The sequence below is a fragment of the Oxyura jamaicensis genome, chromosome 11 (genome assembly GCF_011077185.1).
Source record: "Oxyura jamaicensis isolate SHBP4307 breed ruddy duck chromosome 11, BPBGC_Ojam_1.0, whole genome shotgun sequence".
Lineage (NCBI taxonomy): Eukaryota > Metazoa > Chordata > Aves > Anseriformes > Anatidae > Oxyura > Oxyura jamaicensis.
The window spans coordinates 11,524,875-11,540,843 of record NC_048903.1 but is presented as its reverse complement, the minus strand read 5'-3'; the positions used below and the strand labels follow the sequence as shown (position 1 = coordinate 11,540,843).

Genomic DNA, 15,969 nt, shown 5'->3' with positions numbered 1-15,969 from the left:
TGGGTGTTTTTCTTGGTTAAAGACTGGCAGAATTGGGAAGCCTAGAGGTACATTATTGCGAGGTCAGAGAAAGGGTGCATCACGAGGTCTGGGGGGAAGCAGAGTTTCTTTCAGTTTTTGGACAAAGTACCCCATGAATAATGAGTGTTTTGGCTTAAAGGCTTTTCATTTCCAACTAGGTCAGTCCGCACAGTGTGCCTGTGCAGGGAACTTCGAGCCCTGCTCTGCAGGTGGGGAGAAGAGCTGAGGAGCTGCTGAAGACTGTTGCTGTGGGTCAGGGCAGAGCAGGGAAGTCATGGGCCCAGCCTCTCTGTTCCCCAGCAGTGCTGTGTGTCACACTGGGGGCTTCCAGCCTGTGCAGCTGGGTGAGAATATGCACCAGCTGATCCTGATGGTCATGGCACTTCCCTACTCTCTTCTGATCCTTTGCATGGAAGCTGACCCTGCCTTAACTTCTGTCCCTTTTGAACCTGCAAAAAGGCTTGTATGGGCCAAAGGCTGTGGCTAGGAGGTAGCTGCTCTGGTTCTTCAAGGTTGCTGTGAATTTTGCTATGGTATTTGAAACCAGAGGAAAAACTGTAGAACTGGGGCTGGGGGAAAGCTTTTCAGAGGGACAGTCACTCTGGGAGTACCCACTGTGACAGCAGCTCACAAGCGTGTGCATTCAGGGAACTTTTAGTGTTCTTAACCAATGGTAGTTACAGTCACGAGCGTGACTGTTTTGTACCCAACAGTCCAATGTTTGGTTTATATCCTGCATCTCAGCACCAGGGAACTGACTTCCTTGCCTGCAGGGGGAGGAAAGGTGAGATAAGGCTGTTCTGTGATGGCAGGAGTGTAGATGTGAACAGAGAACAGTCCATGTGCTTAATTCTAAACAGGAGTAACATTTCAAGTTTTTTCTTCTCAAAGGGCTCTTGGGTCAAGTCATTTAGAAATAATAGCAAATAGTGCTCTCAGTATTGTACTGGGAAGGAAGTTGCTAGAGAAATCATTGGTTGGGAGACACCCAGTATTTCAGGTCTGAGCTGAAGGTCCTTCTGTTAGTAGATGCTTGGGTATTATGTTTCAGCAAGTAAAGGGTTGAGATTTAAAACTAGTACTACAGAGGAACATAGCTTTTTCGTTTTGGGGGCAGGGGGGAGGCAGGTAAGGTGTAAGTTGCTCAGTTATGTCACACCGCGCATCTTTGCAGCGTGTCAGTTGGTGTAAGGAAACGTAGGGATCAAAGCTATCAGATGAAAATCAATTGGGAACAGCCAGTTGTACTGATCGCATAGTTTTTCTTGCTTGGTTTGAGGAGACATCTCTTCTTGGCTACTGTAGACAACAAATGAGATGTTTTGTCAATGATACTAGATTGAAACAGAATCTGCTTAATGGAGGTTGAACAATGATCACTTCTGTACATTGGACAAATAACTCTTCTCCCAAAATAATAAAATCCATCTCTCAAAAGCACCAGTATGAGAAGCAGGGAACGTGTAGGCACCAGCTTAGCAATGACTGTTGTTTGCTCTTAACCTTACAAAGACAGCCCAGTAGAGAGACTCTTCATTGATTTAGTAAAAGCTACCCTTATTTGTATGGATATAATCGCAGAAGAGGCTGGATTCATCTGGAAACAAAGGCTCTAGTAATCAATAAGAAAACCAAACCAAATACGCTAATTTTTTTACTAGTTTTCAAAAAGTTTTGTGGATTTTTTAAGGGGACGTTTACAAATGTATTTCTTAGTGGCTACAGTGAAAGGAAAGATTTCAAAAGGACTTACCTGAAATTAAGGGAACAGTTGCATTAGTTTGTGCTGCAGTGTTTAGCAAGTGACAAGTATCGCGCTGGTCCTGAATGACTGGCCTGGTCTCAGCCAGTCTGAGCGGCAGTGCTTATAGTGCCTGCTTCTTAGGTGGACCCTTCTGCAACTTAAAAGGCTGCCAACAATTACTGTGTTGATCATAATCAGCTGTGAATTATCTTTTATTCTTTTTGTCATGATACTAATGTGAACCACTGCTCTAATAGCAGGGAAGTGCTCGGCACCAATGGGAATTCCACCTGCTCTGTAACGATGAACAGACAGCTCAGCTGAAGCAGACGGCTTACCACTCTCTATTGCTCCTCTGTGTTTTGCTGAGTATTTTAATTAAAACCAGATAGGAAACTTTTTCACAGGTTCCAATTTTTAGTGATTTCACCTGCTGTTGACAATTTTATCAAGACATAACACTGAAGGGATGATGTAAAGAGGAATGAATGTTCCTTTTAGCTGCTATGAATAGAGCCTTCTCATATCAGTTAAGTGGTGACTTTATTATTGTTTTAATTATGAGAGGATTACACATTTCTGTTGTCCTCTAAGACATAGTTAACTAACATTTCACCACTTTGTGTAACCTTTCAAAAACAGAGAGGGGAGGTTTGATAAATTCTGTAAGATCACATTTATTTGGAGATTTCTACTGAAACTAACAAAGTGGAAAATTGCCTTTCTAGCCCTTCAGTATTTCCTGTCTGCTCATCCTTTCCTTGCTTTTGCATTTTTTGCTTTCTCTAAGTAGTTTTAATGAATAATTGCCTGAAAGGTGTTTGCTCCACTGCTCTTTAGTAGCGATTCTGTAAGCGTTGCTACAAATGAAGCCACAACTTCTTTCCTATCTGGTGGCTATCGGTGGAGCTGATGTACTGCTCACTAAAGGAGAGCTGTCTGGGCAGTGGGGTGCTCTGCTGTGTGTTGGGAATGGTCGAGAAATCTCACACCTTGCTCACTGCTTTGCCTTGGTTATGCCTGACATCCTGCTTCATGAGAAATGGAGTCCTCATTCTAAAATTTGGCTTAATAAAAGGATGTAGGGTAAGTGTGGGGGGAGCGCTCAGTGCTCGTTTTGGAACAGGCCTGCCGTGACGTGTGGTCAGGTCTCCAGCATCGAGGGCTGGCTGGCAGCTGCCCACATCTGCTGTGTGAAGGCAGTGCTCGCTAGGCACTGGGTCACCAGTGCCCTGCACAAGGATCCTTTCTGAAGGTAATTCCTCTCATCCCTCAAACAAATAGACTTTGACATCAGCTGTCTCTGTGCCAAACTGCTGTTGCAGGACATGTGTTCTTTAATAGAAGCAGCTTAGCACTTCGGTAAGTAGTTGCAGGTTTCTCTGCAGACATGGTGGGCCAGGCTCTGGCTGCAGGTGCAGTGGGCAGGTGGTGAAAAGGGCAGGTTATGCCAAAACCATGTTGTAGTTGGAGTTTGTCTTTTGTCACGTCCTTTTTAAGATAACACGGTCAGTGGCTTGTACTTCTTTTCCTCTGTGCCCAGTTTTTGCAGAGGAGCCCAGGCACTTCTCCCATCAGTCTGTCCATGCGAACATAAAAGTTGGGTGGTGGCAAAACCAAGCGAGTTTCTAGGCCTGCAATCTTGCAGTTCTGGGTGACGGTTTGTCACTAGCTGGGGGATGGTACAGAACAGATGGTGAAAACAGACCAAGGTGTGCATTTACTTGAATGCTATAACCATGTCCACTTCCCTGCTCTTTTCATCTGGGAAAACCGTCTCTGTTCTTCCTTCCCATTTTCTGCCCTTTTATATCCACTTTGCTCCCATTTTGCATCAAGATGAGTGAGACAGTGAGGGACAAAGCAGGGGAAGAGCGATATTACTGAGTGTGATATTTGTGCATTCCTGAATCATTTAGCAGTGCTAAACTGGACGTAGATCGTGTGTGTTCGCATTTCTGTTGAATTAGCCAGACAGACCACGTACCCTGAAGTTCATGCCAGCTGCTGGAGAGCAGACTGTTACCTGATCCAGAACAGGCAATACCTGATCCAGCAAAAAGTCAAAGCAGTCCAGACAGTTGATACCTGACCTAGCAGTAATCATGCCAATACAAAGTTAACCATCAGTACTTTACATTGTGTAGCTTCTTTTTTATATGGTACTGAGCTGTAAAGCTGGTTTTATTCCCTTACTGGAGCATGGCCTCATCTACTGCACCGACACTGCCCATTTCAGGGGAAAGGTTGCTATTGAGTGAAGTGCAATTTGCTCACTCCTAAGGGTCTGAACAGTGCTGTCTGGCCTTGGAGAGCAAGTCACTGATGTTGGAAATTGAGCTCATGTTCTAGCGTGGTTGTGCAAAGCTCAGAGTTGTCTTCGGGTAAGAATCATTGCAACCAGGAGACTGGCACAAAAAGTTAATGCTACTTGTCTGCCTTTGGTCTGCGTTGGAGAGCAGCCGAACGAGTGGGACAGGCCAGGTTTGTAGAAGACTCGCTCATCTTGCTGTGGATGTTGGTGATATGGTCATTTTCTGATTATTTTTTTCTTTTCCAGTTGGATCCATAGGAAGGAAATGAGCCTGTGTGTATAGCATTTAGTGTTACTGTTTCCCAGCGGATAGGGAGGTGAAGAAAGCAAAATTAGAATATCCTGTTTACATGTTGCCAGTGCTGTATTTGACCAGCTGTCTTCAGGGTTTTGTCTTGCTAGATCAGGACAGGCATTTCTTATGGTCTGAGAGTCTTCCTGTCCTGCTGGAAGAGGAGCTCCACTGTTTGTCCTTGTGTTGAGCTCCTCCCTGGGCCTGACTGCCTGGTGAAGGACTAGGCTTTTCACTACAGCCATGGCAGGGAAAATGGGGCTTGCCAGAATAGTTATTTTAGAATTAAAATGCTTCATGAGCTGGAGGTGTGAGAAGCCTACAGCAAATGACTTTCTGAAATTGTTGTCCTTGGATGCCCTTACAGGAAGGTATGTTCCACCCTCCCCACCATGTTTTGAAAGCATCCTTGAGTCACTTTGCTTGCAGTGATTTAAACCTCCAATCAGTTTGTTACTTTTTTTTTTTTTTTTAAGGTCACTGAGGTTTTTAGGTGATTTCCAGCTTTCCTTGAGTGAATAGCTCTCTTTAAAGTGTTGTATCATACTTACCTATGTGTATGCTTTTTATTCAAGCAAACCTGTTTATACTTCTGGAAATGATAAAGAACCTCCATGTTGGAAGGTGACACCAAGGACTGTGGCACCTTAGCGGGGCAGGTGGTACAAGTAGGGGCTTGATGTCAGTGCATAACGCGGGGGTAGTGCTCATGGAAGGAGCTGTTGACTTTATAACCCAGTGTGGTTATATAATGTCATGCCTTTTCCAGAAAGTCATGCTCAATCTGGAAATAGACCATTATCTAAGAAAATAGAAAAGTGCACCTGGAAACTTTTTGACTAGTCTCCCTATTTAATCATGAACCCATTTTAAATATGTCAAGGAAGACAGCTGTAATATATGACCTTTTTCTGCCATATATTAGCAATGACTCATACAGGCGATGCCAGGAGAATGCAGTGAATTGTTTCTCCAGCTTGACCTGCATGCAGCTGATGTTTCCAGATCTGACATGCTGGGTAATTCAGCGTATTTGGGCTGCACTGCTGGTGCTTTCAGTGTCACTGTAACTTGGCTGTACAGATTCTTTGGAGCTCAAGTATTTAATTGATTATCTCTCCAGTGTTATCTCAGAAGGCTTAACTCTTTTCTTTGAAGACTGCATGGGTGTCAGTGGCTCCCCTTTCCTGTATAAAGGAGCCAAGACTCAGAAGGTAAATGATTTGCTGAACGCCCCCAGCTTCGCATGAACCACCTTTCCAAGAAGAAATATGCTCAGGATCACCAGGGAGCTTTGGGTGTTGCTTTGGAACTTTTGGATTAGATGTTTATGGGCTGAAACTAGGGTCTTCAGGAGCCTAAGTTGTTCCCACTGTATGCATGACTTCTTTGCCTTTCTGTTGGTTTTGCCTGGCCAGAGGCAGCCCCTGGATGCGGTGGTGTGTCCTTCCCTGCCAGCAGTCATACAAGCTTGGGTTTTTGCTGGCCTCACCCTGTTTTCATCCGATTGCTGCTACCACTGTGCTGGAAATTGCCACTCCTCAAGCGGTCTGAATTGTGTGTTCACGCTGCACTATGTGTCAGGTGAAAAGAGCCAAGGTAAGCATTTTAAGCTGAAAGGCCTTGATGACCTGGGCCCTTTGGGGTGAAATAGGATGGCTGGGAGCAGACCCAGCCTGCTTTGCTGGTGGATCTGAAGGGACAGTAATGCCTTGTCATGGGGTGTTGGTGAGCAGCTGGAGCTAGGTGTGGCACGGCACCCACATACACCATGTAAATGTAGCTGTGATAGGATGCGTGTTCGGCAGTGGAGGGTGAGTAGGATGTGGAAGAGGTTTTATTGACATACTTATTGATGTACTTCCCCTCCAAGAGTCAGTCATTTCCACTGGTGCTCTGCTTCACCCACAGCTGTACATCTTTTGCTTTGATAATTCCTATAACAGCAAGGTGCTTTTAGAAGCAGGATTTTCTTTTTCTTTTTTCTTATTTTGACAGTAATGCAGTTGAAATTATTTGCAAGTCCCCTTGTGCTTCTAGTTGTGGTTGTCAACTTGGGCATGAAGCTTGAGCAGTCAGCTGAGCTCTGAATCAGAAAAAAAAAACAACCCAAAGCAGTGCAGACCATAGAGCAGCCCACAAGAACTATTTGGTCTTCCAGTTCGTTGCCTCAGTAGCAAAAGATCCTTCTATAAATGCCAAGTGAGAAGTGTAAATCATCCTGGAACTGCCATGCACTAAATCAAGAAGCAGAGAAATGAATGAATATTTGTAAACCAAGTGTCAGTGTAAGTAAAACACTGTGGAGAACAATAGCCCTGTGATATGCCTTGTGCCGTCACGAGGCTCCATGGCAGAGTTAGATATCTGCACAAAAGAAAGTTATGCAGAGGCACGCCGGCTGTGGCCAAGGCAGGATGAACTCTGTGCAGATAGTGTCAGTAATTTCATGGTTCAGAGCAGTAATTTCACATACTGTATGAAGCAATAAGCATTTGCTGTACTAGCTTCAGGCTTTCACTGCGTGATTGGGTGGATCTACTTTAACAGTAACAAAAGCCTTCCAGTTTCCAGCAGCTGCTAATCAGAGCTGATACTGGCTCCCATGACATTACCCGCTCTGTGATGCTGACCTGGAGCTGCCAGGGTTTAATTTACTAGCACAGAGATTTGCTGAGTTTATAGCTGCTAAAATACAGAGTCAGGGAGGGTGTTGCCAGAGTCATTTCTACAGCCTTCTGTCTTTTCAAACTCGCACCCATCACCTCACTCTACATCTGAAACCTTGGAAAGTTTCCAGCCAAACAGAACAGCCGATGTATTTAAGCAGGCTGGAATAGGCAGATGCCAAGCCCTGCTGACCTGCTGGCAGCACAGATTCCTTCAGGCAGGTAAAGCTCAGCTCCTGATCAGCAGTGCTGTGCCTGGAACTGGTCCCAGCAGCTCCTTTCCTGACTTTGACCTCTCCCACCAGCTTTGTTCTGTGCAAGCCGCAGCCTTGTTAAGTAACAGGCAGAGCGAAGGTATTCTTTCCAGGAGCTGAAACTTGAACATAGTTTGCTTCTACAAAACTTTTCAGTGAATGTGAGCTTCATTGCATTTTAACTGAACAGAAATTCATGTCTAATTTCCATTTTCTAATTTCCATTTTCTAAGTAAGTTCTGTGCACCAAACGTGTAAATTGAGTAAGGCCTCCTGCAGCATGAGGGCACAGAAGTGATAGAGATCTTGTCAAGTTGGCATGTAGGTATCTCAGCCTGAGGATTTTACTGATGACATTTTTATGATAGTTCTGTGAGGAGGAAAACTAGGCTGGGGACAATGTCAATAAGGGTTAATAGTGACGGCAAGGAGCTTTCTGCTCCTGTTTTGCTTAAGCTGGGACTTGTATTAGGTGGTGTTGTGGCCCACCTCCCCACCTAGTTTAACCTGCTCCAGCCCCATGTGTGGGTACCTGCAAGCCAGGGCTGTGCTGCTGGCCGGGACCAGGTCCCTCCCGGCCACGAGGTGTTGGGGCTTCAGCTGTGGACAGGCTGTGCCTGGGGAGGGAGTTCAAAATGTTTACCTGAGCATTTCCCACTTGTCTCAGTTTGTCACTTTCAACTTTAAATCAAGCTGTGATCTCTTCTGATCTTCTGTGTGGGGAAAGTTTCCCCAGGTCAGGTAGCTTACCCAGTGGGTGCATCCCTCATACCTATCCCAAAAAGGCGAAGCCCAACTCTTCATGCAATTATGTTGCTGCTGAGTGTGTCCAGAGTATATTTTTTAACTTGCATGTGTCAGATTTCATGTTGGGTAATCAAACCTTGAAAAATTTGCTAGGCTAGGTGACAACTTCAAGCTCTTTGGTGAGAGCTCCTGGTTGTGACAAGGGCTGGGGTGCAGAGGGTTCCCAGCTCCTCCCTGCCTGCTGCGAACAGCCTCTGCCCATGTCCTGTGTAGGTGCCTTGTTTTTTCTATCAGGCTCTGACTGGGGGATGACGTGTGCATTGGAACATCCCTCCTCCTGTGTTTGTTGGAAAGAAGTGAGCATTTTTCTCTGCTGAAGTCACCTCACGGTATCCGGAGCTGCCACAGCCTAGGATGTCTGCACAGTAGCCACCGTCAGCTCAGGCAGGTAGTGCTGCAGCACAGTGCGGCTGGCCGGCTCAAGGCACCTTTGATGCTTCCCTGTTTACCCAGCTTCTTAGCAGAATAGTTATCAAAGCTAGTAACAACATCCTGTGTAAAACCTGCCCAGGTGTGAGAGGTTGCAGGAATGCCTCCAGTGGTCTGCGGCTCCCAGACAGCTAGCGCAGCCCCTCCGCAGTCCTACTTTCACAGTTGTCTGCAGTTCAGTTTCTTTGTTCTTCCTGATTCATGGCTGTAGGTTTTCATTCCCCACATCTGGAGTAAGCCGAAATTATAGCAAATTTGTTGTGGATGTTTGTGGAGATGGTCTTTCTCTGTGAGAATAGAGAAAATGGGACTTTGCAGCACCCGAAGGTAAATTTCACCCACCCTCTTCCCAGCCCTGCAGCATGAACGGAACTGCAGAGGCAGGGAGGGATTCATCTGTGCCATGTGTTTGTTGTTAATTTTAGCTTTACCATAACTCTTGACGACAGGGCATGGTTGTTTCCTACTGTAGGCAGCATGTAGCACTTATCCTGGAGATACGGTGTGGCTGTAAGGCAGTAAAGCTGCAGCTCATCCCTGAGCTGTGGCGTGCTGTCAGGGAATGCGATAGCCAGATTCTCCCTCTGGCTCATGCAACTGCTGCTTGCTGAAGTCGAGAGGGGCCATATGGTACCATTTTTCTTGTAGTAGTGCTAAACCATTGACTCAGGTTAAGTGAAGATGGAATTAGGCACAGGCTGAGTTCCACATGTGCACAAGGACAAAGCCTGGCCAAAAGGTTATCCATACATACATCGCCCGTTAGATGTAGTACCTCTCACCTCTTGGCTACTGTCTTTTTTCCTAAATCTAGGTGAAATCTGTATGGGGTACCAGTCTGCAACCTGTACTGAGTGGTCAAAAGGACACTGTAAAGGCTTGTCAGGAGAAAGATCATCCCTGAACTTGATGTCTAGGTCCCAAACTGAGCTGCTTAGAACGTGTAGGCTACTCCAAGGAACTCTTACACCTATGTTACAGCAGGCTTCCTGCATAGCTCTGTTTTCTCTAGGTTGCTGCTGGTCCCTTTGCCCATTATACTGTGTCATGTTATGGTCTCTTGGGTCTTGGAGCAAAATCATTGACTGCAACAGAAAATACATGTCTAGGCTAGTTAATATACTTGTCTTATTTTCTTGTGGTGTTTTTATCAGGATTTGCTAATGTGTGCGCTAGCCAGAGAGCATTGCTGTTCTGGTGGCTCGGTTGCTGTACGGTACAGTCAAGCTCAAAGAAGTGTGGGCAGGTTACAGGTGTGGGGGGTGCGGGCAACATGCTGCAGCTAACTCTCGTAGGGACTCATGGGGAGCTCCTCTTTCTAGCATTGCTTTTTTATTGATGAGCTTTTGCTGAGGTCCGCAGTGCGTGTTCATTTAGTTTTTTTTTTTTCCTCCCCAGTTTTGGGTAAATACTGTGTAAGGGTAGAAACATCAGCTAAAGAAGGCTGCAATGTTGTGTTCCAGCTGAGTGAATTTTTTATGCAGAATGTGTGTATATGAAAGACCTTGTAATGTCTTTCCCTAGCTGAACAGAGAGACCAGCTCTGTAGGAGAGTTGACCTGGGTGAAAATGCAGCAATTTGTGTGTGAAGGATCTGGAGGTACCGTTAGCTGCATAGAGTCGATGTGGTGCAAGCGCCAAGGAGTTGCACGAAGGCTAAAACACTTGATGTGAAGTCACATAAAGTGAGGTGTCAGAAATGAGACGTGCTTGCTCTGTAACAGAACATTCTTCATAGGCAGTTTAACAAGCTTTGGAAATAAATCTGGAAAAAAAAAAAAGTGATGTAGCTGTTATGTCAAGGCTTTCACAAGCTTGCAATGTGCGGTCTGAGCTGTGACTGGTGGAAAACCAGACCTGAACAGCCGTGTAATCAGTGCTTTTCCTAGGCAGTTATGAGCTCACTGTATGCTCACACCACAGCTGCATATATATTTTCCAAAATACACTTTTGGAATTATACATGTGCCTTCTTAGTATGCTAATGGTCTCTGTGGTCATTTATTCCTGGAGCTAATGACTGGTCTTTTAGAGAAAATGAGTTAACAAACTGACAGCTGCTCTTAACGAACCACTTGCTGCAAAGGCCGATGTAAGTTTAACATTCACAATAAATCCTTTTGCTTCTGACGGTTCAGTGGAGCAATGGCAAAGAAATTAGGCAATAACTTCATTTATCAGAGAGGCTTGTGGCTGCAGTAGATTAGTGCATGAGAACTCATAGAGATGTCAGAATTACAGATCGGATTTCTGCTATCCTCGGAGTAAAATTAGGCGTAAATAGGAAAAGGTAGGTTTCTGTGTAACCTCCCAGCCAGGCTAGCAATAGCCATCTGTCTTAGGTAAACATTTGGTGTAAAGAGATGGGCAAGAAAGGTGCAGACAGCTGGGGAGCTCTGAAAGAGCTCCCTTCTGGCTCCATTACCAAGAGTAGACAAATATTGTATCATGACCTTATGCTGAAATTGCTCATTTCAGAAGTGAAGGCCGTCTGCTCTGTCTCTCCTCTCTCTGAGGCCAGGAGGGACTGCAGTTGTGTCAGGCCTCGTAGCATGTGAGGGGAGACAGCAGGTTTTTGGGTTGCTCTGGCTGCTTGGTTTGGTTGTAGTGCTGGGATGTGTTTTCTGATCGGTGTCCCCAGTAATCAATAGCCATCTTTCAGCAGCAGTTAACCATTAACTCATGGCAAATAGCAGACCTTTTTCATAACCTTTGGCTACAAATAAATAAGTAGACATAATAGCCTTGGATAAGGCAACAAATATGCTGAAATTTCCATGTCCTGTGTCAGAGCTGAGCTTGTCTAAGGACCAGAATATTTTACCAGCACTTTGTTTGCAATGAACTGATGGATGAAGCTGACAGCTGGTTCAGGGTTACAGGCTTAGCTTGGGACATTGGTATCTGACAATATTAACTTTAACTTCGGGCTTTTATTGCTATTTAAGTTTCTACCAGCTCATAATATATTAATATTATGTAAATATTTGTATTTTCTGTGTGTGCATAAATGCATGTGTATGTAAAATGTTCACAGCACAGCAGGGGAAAGTTCTAGGTGATTAAAGTCTGATTTTTTAGTACTTGATTTGCTAGATTTTCAAGTGCATGCATCTGTAGAAAGAGGGCCTCAAACAGCACATGAGCACAACAGTTTCATTCAAAAGCCATGTGAGGTGGAAAGACTACAGTAGAAAAAAGTGTTTTCTAAAATCACACATCTTGGTTTTGAGATGCACTGTGCAGCGACAGTCAGAGACCAACGGGCATCTCTGATAAACTTAGTGCTCTTGAGTATGTGGAAGGATGCAGATTCTCCAGCATTTCATTTCCTCCTTGCAGTGAGTGCCCTGTGTGGGACTAACAGCTGAATTTCCAACACTGTGTTGGCACTGTGTTGGCTCATTGTACTGCGATCTCCTGCAGATGACAGGCATCCCCAGCTTCACCAAGAGCAGGTTCAAGCAGTGAAGGTGAATTCTGACCCCACTGCAAAACTGCCAGATAGGCTTCTTGCCCTTAGACCATAAGGAAGGTAGATGCCTTGCTCTTCTGCTTTGTAAGCTCCCAGGTTATGTTTATGAGGTCGCTTATTACTATTCATGGAAAATTAATTACTAAATCCAGTGGCTGTGCAGATCTTCTGTTCTCTGTCCATCATTTCACCTGTCTTTCTGGGATTTCTGTGTTTAGCCAGCCTCAGTCTCCATTTGTTGAATCATCAGCAGAGGCTCTGCCCCCCCCTTTATTTTGGGTTAATTTCAATGCATCTATTTCACACAAGCTGCTTGCTGCTGACTTGAGTACTTGAATCTAATGATGTAGAGGAGCTCAGTGATTTGTGGGTATTGTGAGTGCCATGAATCAATGGCCCAGAGCTGGTTTTAGGAGCTGCAGAGAATTCTAACATTCATTCTGTTTCTTCTTTGTAGGTATCTGTATAAAATGTGGAAAAGGTGTGTATGGAGCGAGCCAGGCTTGCCAAGCAATGGGTAACCTCTATCATACCAACTGCTTCACGTGCTGCTCTTGTGGTAAGTCAGACTTACTGTAGCCTTATTAAGTGGCTTCCTCTTCTAATACATATTCCTGTAGCAACTAGTGTGCAAGGTGAGACCTCATCTTGCTTGTTTCCTGAGGCAAAATTCCCATGCAAGAGTCCAGCTTCAAGAGTTTTTTATTTACTATCTGTAAATATTCAATATTTTTTTTCTTAAGTGACAGGCCAAAAAAATAGTATTTGGTTGTTTTAAGGGCTGCATTTACAAAATGGCTTCAACCTGGCTTTTATAAGCACTACATACTTTTAAACACTTTTTTATAAAACTGTAATGCATATTTATTACTTGTACAGAAAAGTAAAATTTGTGCAGCCAAATCCATTTTCCCTCACTTTCTATCTGCAAATTCAGCTCTAGTCAAAACATTTGTAATATCTGTGTGTATGTAGCGCTCAAAAAGTTTTCTTGCATTTGAAAGTGATAAAATCAAATAGAAATTGAGAGTTGAAACCCCTTGAGCTATTACAGTGTTTTGATTTTTCAGAGGAAAGCTGTGTGGGTAAATCACTGTCTCCATGCTACTCTCAGAACCTTTTCAGGTTCCTTTGAATGTAAGAGTGATGCACTCTGTGATTTGAGGAAGTCATGGCTTTGCCAGGGAAAACAGGGCTTGGAAAATACAGGACAGCCCTTTCAGAAGTGTTTCCTTTTAGTTGGGCATTAAGGTGAAGTTGGAAATTTCCTCAGTGTCTTGTTTGAAAGTACCGAGCACACTCAGACTCCCCACCAAGTTCAAGGGAACTATGAGAACGCATTTTCAGGAGTCAGGTAACTTTCCTTGATACAGCCACACACTTACGTAGGTTGTTAATATCTACATGGATATTGAAGATATTGTTGTGATAAATATACGTATCAAAAGATTTACCACAAGCAGAAAGTGCCGAGTGTGAATTGTTTATAAAAGGGATTAATTAAGGATTAGAAAAAGAGTAAAAGATTATTGGCATAGAACTAAGTAAGTTTATAATGAAAAGAACCATTGTAAAGCTCACTTCTGAAAGAAGTCTTGTCGTTTTTCCTGAGATTTGTACAGATAAGTAAATATTTGTTTAAAGAAACCTACAACCTGAACGTAGAGTTCAGTGACCTTTATAAATCGCTCTGGACCATTACCAGGTTCTAGAATAAACTTGTCTCAAAGCTTCAGGGATCACTCATGACTTTGTTCAAGCCTGACACTGAATGAGTAGCTATTTTGTTGGCTCCCAGAGTAAACGAAGTGCTTCAGCATCCTGCTTAGCAGAGGATTACAAAATATGATATCGGATAATATCTATCCACTCATCGCCAACATTAACCTGGCCTAATTGCATGGGTGAATTCCAGCTTCCTCTGTGGGGCAGACTCTTTAAAAGTCGTCAGGATGTGTTTGTTGCCACAGGGACCTGTACGCAAGTGTCACACTCCTCCCCAGAAGAATATATAAGGGCTGGGGAATGTATTTTAACAGCAAAACACAATCCCAACTGAACTATCCGAAAGTACAATGAGCTTCTGTGACAATCCTGGTGAGGTGTGTGTGGCCAGTGTACATCTAACAGAGGGCAACTTGAGACATGCCCTTTCGGAGCGTAGCTCTGCCTCACCCCACCATGCTGGTGGAATTCTGTGATTCACACCACTTTCAGTGAGTCAGACACACACACGCATGAGGAAACAGCGCTCCAGGTTTTCTCTGTGCTTCTTGCTGTGCTGTTCATGGGCTGGAGAGCACAGCTATCATCTGCCAGGAGGTTTTGCAAGCAAGAAGTGCTTGGATTTTCTTCTGTCTGCAACCTCCGATACAATCCTGATGAAAGGGGAATGTGTGGGGCCTTTCTTATGTTAAGCACTGAAAGGTATCTAAGCTGTTAATATGGCAGCACCAGGTGAAATACTTGATCAAAACTTATGGTCAACTGTGAGTCAAAAGCAGAGTTTTTCCTTTCATCTCAGTTCCCAAATAGTATCAAAGTGAGCACAGCCAGAGAAGGGATGTTGCAGTAACTTCTGGGACAGTGCAGGTGGTAGATCCAGACCTTGGGAATGAAGCATGCAGGTCACATTTGTGGGAGCTGCATCCTGGAATGTGCTGATGAGAAGGCTTTACTGGACCTCTTGTATGAGCAACTGAACATGAACTTCTCACAGTACTGGAGTTCATGTACAAGGGGTTAATTTTACCTTGAATGTGACATTGATGAGACCCAGCTGAGGGTTCTGTGCTCTAGTTTTGATGCTGGATTTCAAAAAGATGAGGAAAAACTGCAGAGGATCTGATAGGAGGAGTTATGCAGGTGATAAAAGCCTGGAGAAAAGATAATCATGAGAGCCAAGTGTATTTTGAGTATCAGAAATAATAAAAGGGGACGAACTTGGCTGGAGCTTGTAATCAGCTTTTACCAGGAAACAGCATTAGAAAGTGGTTTCATGCATACTAGAGGCAAATGCAAGACAGACTTCTTCTGGAAGCTGAAACTACACAATTCAAATAGGGAATCAAAGAGACATTTTATATTAATGAGGATGATTAATTGCTGAAACAAAACAGTAAGATAAGTGACAGATTGTGTGTTCTTTGGTGCTTTCAAATTAAGACCAAATGTCCCTTTGGAAAGTGTCTCAAGTTGAGCCAAGCGTTTGGATTCAATACACAGGTAACTGAGTGATAATTGATAATTAATGACCTTTGTTAAGCAGAAAGTCACATCCACAGACTAATGTTCCTCCTAGCCGTTACGGTCTATGCCTTTGACGGGAGAGTAGAGGAGTACATTAGTGGCTGCCTAAGACAGTTTCTGTGCAGGTTTCTATTAATACTTGGAAATATGAGATAAAGATTACAAGCTTGCCTTTTTTCCATTTTTTCCTAAATAAGAGTGATCCAAACTACCCTACAGCAGGTACCTTTGAATATAACAAGTCTAGAAAGTAAGTCAGTAACCAAAGAAGAAAAATTCTGTACCTGAAGACATCTGATTTAGATAAAAGCCCAATATTTAACCAACAACAATTAAGTATATTTTGCACTCCTGGGAAAAGTTGTGGTTGTGAGACCACTCAGACTGAAATGTGATGATGAGTAGGAGAGCCTCCAAGGGCCTCTGTTCGGTGCTCAGCAGTGAGTGTTTTCAGCTCAGCAAGACAAGTGCTGTTAGGCAGATAAATGGGAAGAGACCATCAGAACAAAACTCTGGCAGTGTCAGCATCCTTCCTTAGGTATCTCTTTAAGTTTAACTTCAGTTCCAGTGCTAAAGATGGTCTGCCAGGGTACTGTGGTTGCAAAGGGCAGCATGTGGCAGAATGGGCCATCCTGTGTCTTCCAAGGGGAACACAGGGCTTTCCCCAGTGCTGCCCTTTTTGATACCTGTCAACGTGTCACACAATTCTTGGAGA

The 15,969-nt window shown here is 44.1% G+C and overlaps 1 protein-coding gene across 2 annotated transcripts in view; it reads left to right on the top strand.

The window, feature by feature from the left end:
* Positions 1-15,969, top strand: part of WTIP (WT1 interacting protein) — a 78,900-nt gene that overhangs the window by 14,935 nt on the left and 47,996 nt on the right. For both annotated transcript variants that reach the window (XM_035336742.1, XM_035336743.1), the window contains exon 2: positions 12,463-12,564. In XM_035336742.1, coding sequence (XP_035192633.1) covers positions 12,463-12,564 — 102 coding nt within the window. The remainder of the gene's footprint in view (positions 1-12,462; positions 12,565-15,969) is intronic.